We start from the raw sequence: 15,161 nt of genomic DNA, 5'->3' as shown, positions 1-15,161 counted from the left end.
TGTTGTCCTTTACTTGCAAGGCATTTACCTGTGAAGCAGGAATATTGTGATCATTTTATATCCCCGATTTCGATGTATATATTTAGATATCTAGTATCCTTGGTTTAAATGTTTATATTTTGGTTTAATTAGATGAGTTTAGATTTATACATCGGTTCAAATATGTTCAGGTATATATGCTTGGTTAAGATGCATCTATTTGGATATATAGGTTGGTTCAGAATGCACAGAACTTGAAGTTAGTAATTTGTTTAAAAATGTTATAGGTTTGGGTTTTTTGTATCTTTGTGCAATATATGACAGAACTTGTTTCCAAATACTATAGGTTTGTTTTGGTTTTTTTTTTTCTCCCCCCCTGTGCAGTTTTTGACAGGACTGTGTTAGATTTTTATTCTTACTTGTATGCTACACTATTCACCATTCAGCCGAGCAGTTTGTTTATCCAGAGTGTAATGTTCATGCCTTGTAGTTCAGTTACGATCAGTATTTTATTCCCTTTGGATTCATATCTTGTTTACAGTAAGAGTTAGTGTTTAAAATGCTATCATTCTAAAAGGTTTGTTGGTCTTACTGTATTTTTTTGTTTAAATCCTGTAGGCCCCTTTTGAAATGGTTTACTTATACTTGTACTACTCTGAGTAATAATTTTACTGGTGATTTAAATTTTTTTGTGTTTTTACTTAATTTATAAGTACATAAGACCAGTTCTCAACTATTTCCATTAATCTTTGTTACAATTGATGTCCTATTAACAAGACTAGGCTAGATCAATAAGACTATTACAAACCCCTTTTTAAAGGATGCAGAATATTGTCAAATTATCATTATCAAAGTCCCAGAAAATATCAAGATATAATTTTTTGCCAATATTGCACACATCTAGGTTGAAGTCATCTCATTATTATAACTGTCGCATCAAAATGTTTCATCTTTAGAGTGCTGGTAACAGTAAATTTCTGAATCTGGAATCTGGGAGGAATATAAACAAATCATCCTTATTAATCTCTCTGAGCAAATAGTAAATAAGAGTGAATTTCAACAGCAAGAATTTCAATGTCTGTATTACAAATTTTAGTTTTGACTGTAATGTTCCCTTTTACTCTTTCTTGTTCCTCAGTCACATAGATGATCAGACCCCTCTATTGCCTTTTTTCTCACACAGCAGTGGGTCCTTTCCTCAAATAAGATAAAATAGTGTTTGTATGTTAGGTTAAGTCCGCTCCCCATTATAACCGATTCTACAGTAACTCTGTGTGCCGTGACCCAGTATGAGAGCAGAATGTTCGTTCATCCTATTTGTGAGCAATTGAACTTTGTCTGTTACAATAGATAGCAGATCAGCTCCAAGTTGTTTCTGTCTGGCTTTTCTTTCTCCACCACTTTGCCCTCTCCGTCTTGAAATCTGTTGTAGTGTGGAACAGAGTTGCTTCAGTGCTAGAGATCCCAGTGTTGGGAGATGATTGTGGGAATTTTTAATACACCCCACTTAATTTCTATGGGTCTGTTATATTTCCAGGTATTGCAGAAGTAAGGTTGGTTTTAGATCCTCTTTGCTGTCAATGTCACTAGTGCTAGTGCTAGGGTCACAATAACACTGGCAGATTATTGATAAATTTAAACTCATTTTATATAATATGTATTAGCTACTATCTCTGACAAATCAAATCAAGTTTGGAAATCATTCAAAACTAGTAAAAAAAAAAAAAATAAAGAAACGAAAAAAAAAAAAACAACTTCTGTCAAAGGCTACTTACCCGTGCAGTGTATGGAAGTGAACTTGTAGCTACTTGTAGTTGTTATCAGTTACATGTTTTGCATTTCTGAGTGCTCAACTCTGAAGTCCAAGCAGCAAAAAAATTAAACTGATATTGGAAGTTTTAAATACAAAATTTTAAAATTTTGCTTGCACTGGCTTTGTTTCTGCCACACTTCAGATATGTTGGTATCTCCAAATAAAACTTTAAAGCAAATAAAGTTGTGTTTCCTGTTTTGGAAGTTTTTCTTTCTTTTTTGTTTAGATTTAAAAAATCACCTCTCTTTGTATTTGATGGGGAAATTAAGGTGAAGTGCCAATTTTACATAAGTTACACTTGCAATTTTAAATCAATTTAAATATTTGATAACTCTTCACTTATAGACTAAGCCTGTTTGAATTTTTGAGCAGTTACCTTGTTGGGTTATCACAATGCTGAAATACCCAACTTAAGCGCCAGTCTTTAAATGGTATACATATTTCATACCATTTTTCTATACCAAAGTCTAGGGTTGTGGAATGCACAAAAAATTGAGGATCAGTATTTATTATTCAGGATAAACTATGTAAAGATAATGGGACAAATTAAGTTGCTGCAATTGTCCTGATACCTTAGATTGCCGCACATTCAGTAGTCCGTAAAATGTAATTAGTGCAAATAAAGCCAAGCAGTCTTCTGTAACTATTTCTGTAACCTAAATGGTGCTTTCCATACCCTTTTTAAAAGCATCAAAGGAGTTTTAAATAAAAGTGGGGTGGATTAAATAGTCCGGTAAACGGCTACTTGCCCTGCGATCACAAACATCTTAGCAGCTCACTTTCACTTTACAGCTGGAGCTGTTTGTCCACAGAGGGTCGTATGCTGGCGTGAGAATAAAAGCAAGGCAAAAGGGTTTTAGAAATGGTCTACCATCCTTTGTAATGGGCAATTTTCGATTGCTGCCATATAAGATGGATGAAATTTCTGCTCTTATAGTGAGTAATGGAGCATACAAGTACAGTGGCATTTTGTGTTTTACTTAAAGTTAGCTTAAACTTGATATACCTGCACTGTTTTAATGTTGGGCAGTTTTAACCTTATTTGAGCAACATAATAATCATGTACTGTATATTGATATGATTATAAACCTAGTTTACATTGTGCAGTGATTTGCGTAACAATTGTAGTTTAGGAGTTTTCTTCAGCTTTTCAAGCTTTATTACATGGCCCATAAATTAAATTTTTGTAATGGCATTTAAACACTATTTTAATGTGATGCTTGCATTAAATGATTATCACAATAAGCCACTAACTTAGTCCTTCTAAAAAATAAGGTACTTAATTAATTCCTATACATGTAATTTTTGTATTAGCAGCACTTTTAGAAGAAAGATTTTTTTTTTTCCCCCTCTATGTAATGATTTTAATTTAGATTATTGCTTCTTATTTCAGAATGCATCCGCCTCCCAGCCAACAATTCAGTTTAATGGACTACAAGGGGTAAGTGGGTTTTTGTTTTCTTAAAGGGTTCTGTTTAGTTTGTATTCCCAGAGTTCATGAGACTACAACAGAAATTTTGCTAACATAGTGAGTTTTCAGGTTTTTCAGAACCAGGTAAGTTATTGCTCTTGGTTTCTGTGAGTTTTTGCTCATATATAGTGGAGTTGTAATTGATATCTGTCTTAACCTAAAATCAGTATGTCCCTTTAGATAGATATAGATATAGATAGATATATAAATAAATATATAATAAATTTTCTACCAGGAGACTTGTTTTATTGTGTGGCAGAAACATGCAATACTTTCTTCACACTTGCTCTTTGTAAAGCAAGTGTACTACACTCCAGTCCTGAAGGTCTACAGGTTGCAGGTTTTCATTCCAACCAGTTTCATAATTCGAAGCTAGGCCTAGCAGGTAGTGAATCTTCATAGTTATTTATTACTCGCTGATGCTTTAATTCTTTCAAGACAAAGCTTTATCACATTATAGATGTTTCATTTTCTGAGAACATTATCCATGTGTTTTATGGTCTGAAATAGATTTGTACCTCTTGGTGCTGCTATTCGCTCTTTTTTTCTCCCCAAAATAATATATTAGCACACATTTCATGATACATGTATACAGTTAATTAAAACATGTTAGCTGGAGAGCTGATGTTTCCTTTTGTCATTGGCACTTCATTAATAACTGATGGCTGCTTAAGAAAATGGGCAAAAATTTAAACCCAGATGTAGCTGTTTAAAACTAAAATCCGCAATCAAGGCACCTTAATAATGAGTGCACTGCATTTTGGGAGTTTTACAAAACATCTGCTGCACTTTAAAAGTTGCAGCAATATACTGTGTAGTTATTACTTTCTAGGCAGTAATTAGTGTGTGTTCAGTACAGGCTTTGCCTGATCTGGGCATATGTTTTTATTGAAACTTCTGTTTTCAAATATTTTTATATTTATTCATTCCTTGAAGTATATGTTATACATTTCACCATTATTTAACTTCACTTTATAACCTAACCCAATCAGACCATCAAAGGGACAAAAGGAGCTTTCAAATAGTATTTCATAGATTTCACCACAACCTCCAAACAAACATTGTCAACCAATGTAGATTGCTGACAGCTACATTTTGCAGGAGGCACATGCTCTCTGAAAAATAGTCTTTCTATTTTATAGCTCTGGCTTACTGCCTAATCTTTACATACACAATCTACAGTTTTAACTTGTTTAAACAGCCAACAGGAAGTGAGTCTACGTTTATATAATTTTATTTTTATATATGAGAGAGAGGGTGAGAGAGACGGTGGTATAATTTCATACTCGGTACTTAAGCACCTTTTATGCTAGTCATTTTAAAGCCATGAACCTTTCATTTCTTATATGGATTCTGGGATTTACACTGCATCATTAAGCTGTTGGAATATTCTTTTACTGATTAACGCTATGTTGTGTCATTCAGCCTTGATAGTTTGTGCTAGTGGTAGGGTAATAAAATTAATGCTTGCTTGGTGAAGTGAATTATTTGTGGCCATTTGATGCTGGCATTTAACAGTTTAACATTTTGGTGTTTTCTGTCCTTGTTGTGTACTTAAGATTACAGGTCAGTTGATGATGGTACATTTATCTATGTGTGTTTACAAAAGTGTGGCAATTTATAAGCTATTTTGCTGCTTACAATGTACTGTTTCATGCCTGCCAGCAGTGAATAGTTGAAACCCACTGTAATTTGTTTTTTACCCCCTAATCCTCAGTTTGGGTCTTCACATTTCTTTTCCAAGTTCCTTTAATAACTTATATTTTCTGAAAAGATTCAGGAAATTTGATTTTTGAACAGACATTTATTGCATGATTACCTATTTAAACATGTTTGTTGTTCAGTTTTTTTTAATTTTAGATCACCTAAGTAATAGAGGTTTTCAGTGAAGAGTGTTTGAAAAGTATATTATAATGCTTTAACTTTTATGTTCTCTAAGCAATGCATGTTATGGTAGCAGTGCTTAAAATTCATTTTCAAAATGGGGGTAATTCAACCCCCCCTTTTAAACATAACACTTGGGGATATTTCTGACTCTTGGGTAAGAGAAAATGTTAGTTGTGGACAAAAAAACCACCGTTTTTATATATATATAAAAAAAAAAATTTGCAGTAATTTTTTTAACTCACAACTTTCTGATATTTACAAAAGTTTATTATATTTTGAGTATATAGGTAAAATTCTGTTATAACGAACTCCCACGGACCTAAAAAATATTTTGTAACGAAAATTTCTTTGTAATGAGATTCTGTATTTGTTACTATAGTGCTTTCTTTAACTTGAGTCCAAGTGTTTACAATCATTTTCAATAGCTGCTTTCACGTTAATTTTAATCTCCTCCTGCCTACAAGTTATGCTGACATTTTTTTCTCAGCATTTCCTTGCAGTTAATACTTTCATGGTGCAAGTGATGCCCAAATCCAATGGCTGAAGCACTGCTGTGCAATTGGGTGGGAGGAATTCAACGTAAACATTTAAATGTAGAAGCATGTTGTGGGCAGCAGTTATCCAATCAGGAGCCGAATCATCCTTTTCTTCTTCTGTGGAAGATTTTGTCTGTTGTTGGGGCAGGGCAACATCAGGCTCATAGAGCTGCAGTGAAGCGACACGGAAGCAAATCATAAAAGATAGGGGTCGTGCTAGAAGTCCCTGTCTTGCACCCCAAAACATGAGGTTTAGTCTCGGTACTTTAGCAAAACCAGCTTTATTCAGCTTGAAACAGGAACGGCACAGTTATTTATTGTGGTGTGATCTGCCACTCTGCTATACACAGACACAGCAGTCAGGCAGGGTCGTGGCCAGATCAGTGACCAAGTAAACCTGTTATCTGCATTTACAATGTACCTTGCATTACCCACCGATTATCTTTTCTGTTTGCTTTGGTGGAGAGACGACACCATAGCTGAGAGATGCAGCATAGCTTTGAGCCTGCTGGTGCCCTGGCAATAGAAACAGTCTTCCATAGCGGGACGCTCTTCGGTGTGTCGTCCAGTTGTGGGAGGTCCCAAGAGTTTACAAACCTCACATTTTCTTGAATGAGTGCCGCATTAATAGGAATGTTTCTTGAGCGAGCATCACTGAACCATATAAAAGCTGCTTTTTCAACGTGTCTAAATGCAGCAGTTCACATACATTTGCAACCCAAGATTTTTCTTTTTTTTGCTTGGTCTGTCATGAAAGTTGACAGTGTCGATGGCGAAATTCCGAATTCACTGACGTCTTTTCTTTTTGCCGCAATCGAGCTGCAAAAACATAAAGGATTTTTTTTACCCCCCAATGGATGTTTTTCAAATGTTGATGAGCAATAAGCAAAGGGTATTGTTGAAAACCACCGAAAACAAACACAGCAAAAAAAAAAAAGTACAAGGAAAGTTCGAAGAAAAATTAAAAAAAAAATTGCAATGTTTCTGTTTTGGGGATCTTTGTGTACAACTGAGCTGCGGCCATAGAACTAACTGCTCTGTGGATGATTCAGGCATTTCAAGGTCTTTTAGGCACTTCGTTGTAATAAAAGTATCTGCTGAATGTACTTCATTGTAACAAGATTTCTATAGACTCACGTTATATGGGGAAACTGACGGGACCATAAAAATACCTTGCTATGAAAATTTTGTTGCAAAGATATTCATTGTAACAGATTTTACCTGTATAAAGTTGAAAGCCAATCTTAAATATTAGAAATGACAAAACTGTTTAAAACTTTAAATGATTTTTTTTTTCCACATAGAGATTTTCACATACACTTATCCAAAAAGAAAGGGAGAGATTAAGAGCATGTACTGATTCGGCACATTGCTGAACCCCCCACATGATGAATCACCTCAAGGTCCCTAATTTGGACCCAACCGCTGCCATGCTGTGGATGACCCCTCAGTGCCGCACTAGTCTGAATGGAACATGGCAAGGGTTTTTTTAAACAATGACTAGAGTGTCAATCCTGCCACCAGGATTTCCCTGCATGTTGGAGAACCTGCTTGCAGGGCTGGTTACAGGTTAAAACTCTTTTAGGGCTAATTTTTTTTTATTTTTTATTTTCTTCCAGGGCTGAATATATTTCCAAAAACTAACTTTTTTTTTATTTTATTAAAAAGAACACAGTGGTTTAACATATCAAATCAACAAAAATATTTACTTTTGACAAATGTTACTGTCTTGCATGTTGTATGAACCTTAATACTATATGATTTCACATGCATATCACATACGTGCTACACAGCAAAGTATACCGGTCAAAGCAGCCAATTGTATGCATTGCCACATTGCACTGCTTACAATGTGTTGCACTGGTGCTTCCTTTTCAATTGTCTCTCACTGCATTTTCACATTTTTAGTGTGTACTGTAGAGACAAGTCACCCATTTGACATCGTGCCATGCCACTGCCACCAAGTTTTCCGCCCGCATGAAAACCATATTGTCACCTCTTTTCATCTTCAACCTGTCTAGGTTCAACTGTGCAGGCATGTGTCTCCTGTTCACCCTCGCTGTGCCACAAGCTCCAATTCCCCTGCTCTGTAGCTCCTTGAAAAATTCTGGGCATGTATAAAAATTGTCCATGTACACATGACCCAAATGTTCATAGCCCTGAATCGGCTCCAGCACAACCTGACTTGTCAAGGGACAGTTCTCTTTGAAAGAAATACTTTCCTGTATATGTGTTTACTTTCAGGCAGAAACCAGTGTTTGCTTCTGCCAGTACAAAATCCTTTATGCCATACTTAATGGGCTTGTCTGGCATATGTTGGTGGGGGGAAAAAAGGTGCCCCTTGTAATTTATCATAGATTAATGCACAGACAAATCACGGCCAGGCTGATAAAATTGTTTATATGTTGGTTCCACAATGTCAAGCAGGAGGTGAACTTTATACATGGGGTTATAGCCTGGCTCACCCCTTGGGATTTCCTTCTGGTTATCACAGAAGTTAATAACCTGTCCAAAGCCACCAGGGGACAAAGCATGTTTGGACCAATGTCATATCCAACAGCAAGCCTTGCTGTCTTCTGAAGTCCGGTAGCCAGTTTGGCTCCTGAGGATCAACATCTGGGTATTCCTTCCACACGAACTTTGCCGTAGGTGCATCGTCTGTGCAAATGCGCTCACCTGGCAGCCAATCAGCTGGGGTGGCATTGGCTGGTGTCTGATCAGCTGATGCCAGTTCCTCACTCTCTTGCACGATCTCATGATCACTGTCAAAATCAGATTCTGAAAAATCAGTCCAACTCGGTGATAATGCGCAAAACATTATCTGCTGAGTATTTTCTTCTCTGCACTCGCTTTGCTTCCTCGTGAGATGTCGATGCCATTTTGCCTTTGTTTACATTTCGTAACTCGCTCACACGCAATAATTAGATGCAAAGTCAATGAGTCTAACATTCCTCCAAGTAGAGAGGGAATGCCTGTGACGTAACAGTGAATTTTGTTGCCAGTAACAGCGGATTGTCGCCCTCTGCCCCTGGATGTCGACTTTTGTCTACATGCGCCTTCAACCCCTACTGTCTACAAAAGTCAACTTCCACCCTAAAAGGGTTAAAGTCCTATCTAGGACAGAGCAATTGCAGGATAATGGCCATGCTCATCCATTGAAGTGTAATCATTGGCAACCTTCCGATTGCTGGCCTAGATCGCTAGCCTCTGAGCCACCACTCCACCTAAAAATCCAGAGAATGTAGACCAAAACATGTTGAGAATTTTTCCATCCACACTGTACATTTTTCCTGTTGGAGTATGATTTTTCTGCAGCTTTAAATCCATTGATCTGCCAACTTAAGGCTCTAAATTTGAATGCTGTTTATCTTTTGCTTAGGTGGCACAGTATTGCAGATCCAGCATACTCTTTTTTTTTTTTTTTTTTTAACCACCCAAAACCCAAGTTCAGTGTGGAGTTTGAATGTTCTTCCTGTGTCTTGTGCATGTGTTTGGTTTTTTTTTTTTTTTTTCCCAAACACTCTGATTACTGTAGTTTTCCTCCAACATTCTTAAAGACTCGTAGTTTAATTAAATGGCCCTTTTCCTGCATTGTGCCAAGTATTGCCAGGTTAGGCTGTCACTCCGTGCTCCTCCGAATTGGAGAAAGCAGGTTTAAGAATGACTGACTTGTTTGTCTGTGAACATTTTTGTTTTGGTATGAAAGGGTTAAAAAATACAATGTCAAAGAAATAAATGCCATTTAAATATAAACTACAAAGTATTTTTTTTTCTCCCCTGGAAGTACAAAGGGGAAGGCTTTCAAAATGAGGACATATCTGCCTTGTCACAGGAAATTGCTCATTTAAGATCATGAAAAGAATATCTCTCTCAACACTAGAAACGTCCATTCTAATTTGATAAGCAGGGATCTGACTCTTATTACCTCACTATTGCAGTGGATATTCATTTCTTGAGCTTCAGAAAGAAATTCCTGCACCCACCAGATATATCTTTTGTAAATGTCACATTTGCTGTTTACTTTTTTTTTTTTTCCATAAAGTTAATCATAGCTATACATTAACATTTTCATGAAAATCCTTTTGTTTTAGTCTGCTTGCTGTTGAAATTATTTGCCTTTTACACTTAAGATGCCAACGAAATATTTGGCTAGATCTATCCAAACATTTAAATGGGTGCATTCATTGCATCTTTAATATCTAAAACAAACTCCTGACACTTCGGTCATTACAAGTACATTAAATTAGCCAAATGTTGAGGGTCAGATATCTCCTATTAAAAATAAGCACATACTTAAAATGGTAAAACATTCAGAAATATTTGAATAAGATGTGCATTCTGTCTGGACACCATTAGGTAGTGGCCCCCGATGCTAGATATTGTATGCAGAAACTGATTCCATATTTTGCGTTGCAAGTCTGCAGAAGACCAGGAGCAGGCACTCTAGAAATAACATGGCTCTAAACTAAATTGACCCGCTCTCTCTCATGATCATTGAAAGTCATTATGTTGATTAATTTGATGTAACTATTTATGTTGGGCAATGGATTAGGTACCTGTTAGTCATTGGCTCTTTAGCTACTGTGGTTTCAGGGAAGCCGAATTTACTACTCAGAAATGACCACAGGAAAGCCCCTTCTGATTGGAAAATGGTGGTATACTTAGAACAGTTTATTGGAACTTTTATTGTGCTCATCTCAAGAGACAGGATGTGTGCTCTAAATCAGTCGGTTTGGTTAAACTATTCCGTAGTTGTGTTTTTGTTTTTGAATTGTAAACCTACATGTAAAAAATGCTTTAGGCAGCTTGTTCAAATTTCATTCTGAATCATTTTGTCAAACTTATTTTAACTATGCTTCTAAAGGCTGTTTAATATGACATATTGTTGGGTGTATTTAATGAAAAAACATTATTCTTGAAGTTTAACAAGATTGGTTGTGATGGATGCATTTGACATGCTTTGCTATAACCAACAATTTTGATGATGGATTTGTAATGTGATTGGATTGCAAAAAAATAAACAATTTGCAATTAAACACATGAAGTGCATTAAATGGAACCTTTGATCAAATAAAAAGGTCTGTTTAAAATTTTCAGAATGTGTTCACAACTGAACGAAGTAGTGACAAAATTGCATGGCACAACATACTCCACCTAATGATGTAATTAACTAATCAATGAAAGTGATCATTACCAACGTTTTTAATAGATAATAATAGGTCTGGACACCTATTTCATCTGTTTTAAATTAATAACTCTTAACCTCTCGGAATACTGTGCTTACTCTGAGCAACCATGGACCCTTCCAAGCTTTTGGGCAAGGAATTGAAAATAAAGGTATTTGTTTCTCACAAAAATTTGATGTTTATAAAACAGTCTCTGGGCACTTTCAGTAACAACAACATTTATTTATATAGCACATTTTTATACAAATGATGTAGCTGAAAGTGCTTTACAAGATAAAGAAAAGCTTATATAAATAAAAATTGGGCAATACTAAATAACAAAGAATAAAAGTAAGGTCAGGAGGAAAAAAAAACCAAAAAAAAACCTACAGATGGACTGGGATAAAAAGTTCCTTGTTGACTTCATATTTACTTATTTCTAGGTTATTGCATTGAAAAAATTGAAGAGCCAGAAAAATCTTAGGTGCAGAAGTTTTAGATGTTGGTCAGCAGCTGTACAATGCAAAACTTGCATTTTGTTGCAGAATGTTTTAGGCAGCACCAAACTTAAAACTTAATGCTAGTTTAATTGTTCAATGTGACATAAGGTTGATTGGGTTAGTCTGGGTTCATAGTACTTGTTACTGGGATTATGGCCTTTAACAAACTGCAGAAAGTGTGTAGGAAAAAAAATAAGCATTGCATCCTCCTTCAAATGCAACTCTTTAGTTTTATATAGATTAATTAGGTTTAACCATTAACACTAGAATTACCAGAACCTATGAAAAAACTCGTAGATCTGTCCCACCTTAAATCGCTTCTCACCTCTCCGTCAGCATCTTTTGTCCTTTAAATTTGTTGATAAGCAGCAAACTGCAAGCAGTCTGTTATTGCAATCCCTCCCCTCCCCACACAGTTTTCTCGGCCCAAGTCTGTTTACCTGCGTGTCAGTGGGTTGGAGTTGTATATAGTGAGAAGTCAAGCAAAATCACACCTTTTATAAATACCATATTGTTTGGAACACATGCATTTCATGTGTATTGTTCCATTTCTGCAGTGATCTATGTAAACACACCGTTAAAGAAACGTTTTTCATGTTTTAGTAATAATTGACAAGATGTAGACATGAAGATTTATAATGTGTGAAGCCTGAAGTCCAAATATCAAAGAAACACTTTCACGAAAGGTACAAATACAACAAAACAAGTGAGCTTTTACTCAAAAATATAACTGCAGAAAAACAACACGAATTAGGGTGTGACATTGACACGCATTTATTAAGACAGCTTGGGTGGCGCAACGGTATCAACAGTTGACTGGTAATCCAAACTTCACGGGTTCGATCCCGACGAGTCTGTTTTGAGAAGTCAGTTGCTTTTATTCTTACTATTTTAGAATAAAAACATACATTTGATTTCAGTCTGTAACAGCTGGTGTAAAGGTATGATACTTGTAAAGGTTAGCTTTGTGTGTTTTTTTTTTTTTTTTTTTTTTTTTCCCAATTCAGTTTCATACTGTCGCATTCACAATCCTACCCAAAACCCCACCCCGCCCCCCACCCCAAATCTGACACTGCTGTTTTCATATAAAGACGTGCTATAGCTCTGCACTCTGTAGGAAATAAGTAAATAACATTTGATCTGGCGCTTATGTAAGTAACATAAATGTTGATGTACAAGTATAACAAAACAAGTGCACTTTTATTCAAGACTATAACTGAAGAAAAAAGAAACTCGAGTACACTGCAGAGCTTCCTGTGATTTGAGCGACATGGGCATGCTCAAAAAATACACGTGTAATGCCAGAAAAAGTGCATGTAGACACTTCAGTTCACAAGCATTCTTATGAGAATGCATTTAGACTTCTTTGTAGGACATATACATCGTCCAGATGTTATGTATTTGGATTTATTTACTTTCTACAGAGTGCAGAGCTATAACGCATCTTTATGTGAAAACAGCAGTGTCAGATGGTGGTGGTAAGGTAGGATCGTGAACGCGACTGAGAGAATGAAACTGATAAAAACAAAACAAAGCTAACCTTTACAAGTATCATACATTTATGCCGGCTGTTACAGACTGAAATCAAATGTAAGTTTTTATTCTAAAATAAGGAGAATTAAAGCAGAGGACTTATCAAAACGGACTCGTCGGGGATCGAACCTTTGATTACCAGTCAACAGTTGATACCATTGCGTCACTGAAGCAGTCGTACTAAATGCGTGTCAATGTCTCACCCTAATGCGTGTTGTTTTTCTGCAGTTATATTTTTGAATAAAATTGCACTTATGTTGTATTTGTATCTTTTTTATGAAAGTATTTCTTTGATATTTGGACTTCAGGCTTCCCACATTATAAACTTCATGTCTATATTTTTGTTGATTATTACTAAAACATGAAAAACGTTTGTTTTTTGTAATGATGTGTTCACATATATCGCTGTAGACACGGAACACACAATGCATATGTTCCAAATAAAGATATATTATTTATAAAATGTGTTATGTTGCTTGACTTCTCACTCTATACAACTCCAAGCAACTGATACGCAGGTAGACAGACTTTGGCTGAGAAAACTGTGCATGGTGAAGGGGATGTGATAGCAGACTGCTTGCTGTTTGCTGCTTATCAACACATTTAAAGGACAAAAGACGCTGACGGAGCAGTGAGAAGCAATTTAAGGTTGGACGGATATACGAGTTTTTTCATAGGCTCTGGTAATTCTAGTGTTAAGGTTGCACCATTCCGGCTGCCCTCCTTCAGTTAAGCTGCACTGATGTTACAATCTTATTTACACATGTTAGAAGCTGTAAAAAAAGGGCTGCAATAAGAGCTGTGGTTAACTAGAAGTGCATTTGTAATGTAGGATATAGAATTGATACCATGAAAAATGAGTATTGAAATAACTTTTAAAATGCTGAAATAGATCCCTATCGATCTTGTTATACTGTTTGGCACCCTTACCATAAACACATTTTATTCAGTGTCTTTCTGTTGATTCCCTAACGCGTTTTGTGTCACTGTCTTTTGCTATTTTCTTGTAAAGGTTCTTAATATTGAATTCATTGTTTTTCCCCCTATGATGACTCATTGCTCAGGCTCCGAGGTTGCAAAGCAGATATAAACTATGATGCTCCTTCTGCAGTGCTTTACACTGTCAGAATAAACTTTTGGTGTAGAAACAAACAAGTTTGTGTTTTGTAGTTTGCCCAAAAACTTCAAGTTTTATATCCTCAGTCCGAAGAATATTATGTCAGTAGTATTTTGGAATGTGCCGGTAGTCTTTTCCAACATTGAGACTTGAAGTCATAGTTTCCTATATAGCAGGGCAATTCAGTTGGGCCATATTCTCAAACCAAGAAATTTAGCTGCGCCAGACTTTTTCAGTGGCCGGTAAGCAGCAGGTAATGACAAATTTTAAATCCACAGAAATAAATGTACAATATATAAAAACAAGTAGTGTTTATTCATTGTTTGCCTTTTAAATTTGGTCACATCTGCACTGGCAATCGGAAGGTGGAAAAAGAATCTGAGGTAGTAGCAATACTTTTTTTTTTTTTCTACTTTTGAAATAAAAAAAAAAATACATTTTGCTCACATCTTACCCAGACACATCTCAAAGTCCATAAATGTGCACAGTATTAGCAATAACTTTGGTTTCCCTTTTGAAATAAGAGATCCTCCTCCGATTTAAAGGGGTGGTCATGGCAGGCAAGGGATTTTTTTTTTCATGGAACTTAAAACAATTTCATTCACACGGTTTTAATCACTCATATGATGGAGGTTAAATTTTAGTTCCACAACAACGCCTCTTTTGTGGAAAAAGAGAAAAACCCTTTAAGTAAATATTGAAGAGCAAGGCTGCACATATGGCATGAAAGTGGATTTGTACATTTATTTTAAAATGTCTTTGTACAGAGTTGTTGGGTGATGTCTTGGGTAACAACTAACAATGTGACTCCCGCCGCGACTCCCTTGCACCCAGAGCGGGCCGCAATTTGAATAGGCCTACTATATGTTATCTTTCAATGATAGCCTTTCTTTAAGGGTTTCTTCTATTGTACACATCAATAAAGACTTTGGCAAGTTCAGGAGATATCTGCAGGTTCCTTTGTTCTGTTTGAGCTTCTTTGGCATTAAATGCTGTGGTGGTAACTCGGAGATGGTGGCCTCAGTTTTCTGTCTACTATCTGAACAAACGGCAACTCTGCATGCTTATAGGAAAAATGTACTTTGCTGATTTTGTTGTGGCTTTTCTTTAGTGCATATTTTGCATTTTCTTATTACGAGTGCAAACGACAGGCTGCAAAA

At 36.0% G+C, this 15,161-nt stretch overlaps 1 protein-coding gene across 2 annotated transcripts in view; it reads left to right on the top strand.

Annotated features, from left to right (window-relative positions):
* The window catches only part of ell2 (elongation factor for RNA polymerase II 2), a 96,635-nt gene that overhangs the window by 15,113 nt on the left and 66,361 nt on the right, over positions 1–15,161 (top strand). For both annotated transcript variants that reach the window (XM_039759378.1, XM_039759379.1), the window contains exon 2: positions 3,186–3,233. In XM_039759378.1, coding sequence (XP_039615312.1) covers positions 3,186–3,233 — 48 coding nt within the window. The remainder of the gene's footprint in view (positions 1–3,185; positions 3,234–15,161) is intronic.

This window comes from Polypterus senegalus, chromosome 7 (assembly GCF_016835505.1).
Source record: "Polypterus senegalus isolate Bchr_013 chromosome 7, ASM1683550v1, whole genome shotgun sequence".
In the NCBI taxonomy this organism is placed as follows: Eukaryota; Metazoa; Chordata; class Cladistia; order Polypteriformes; family Polypteridae; genus Polypterus; species Polypterus senegalus.
This window is presented reverse-complemented; position numbering and strand designations above follow the sequence as displayed.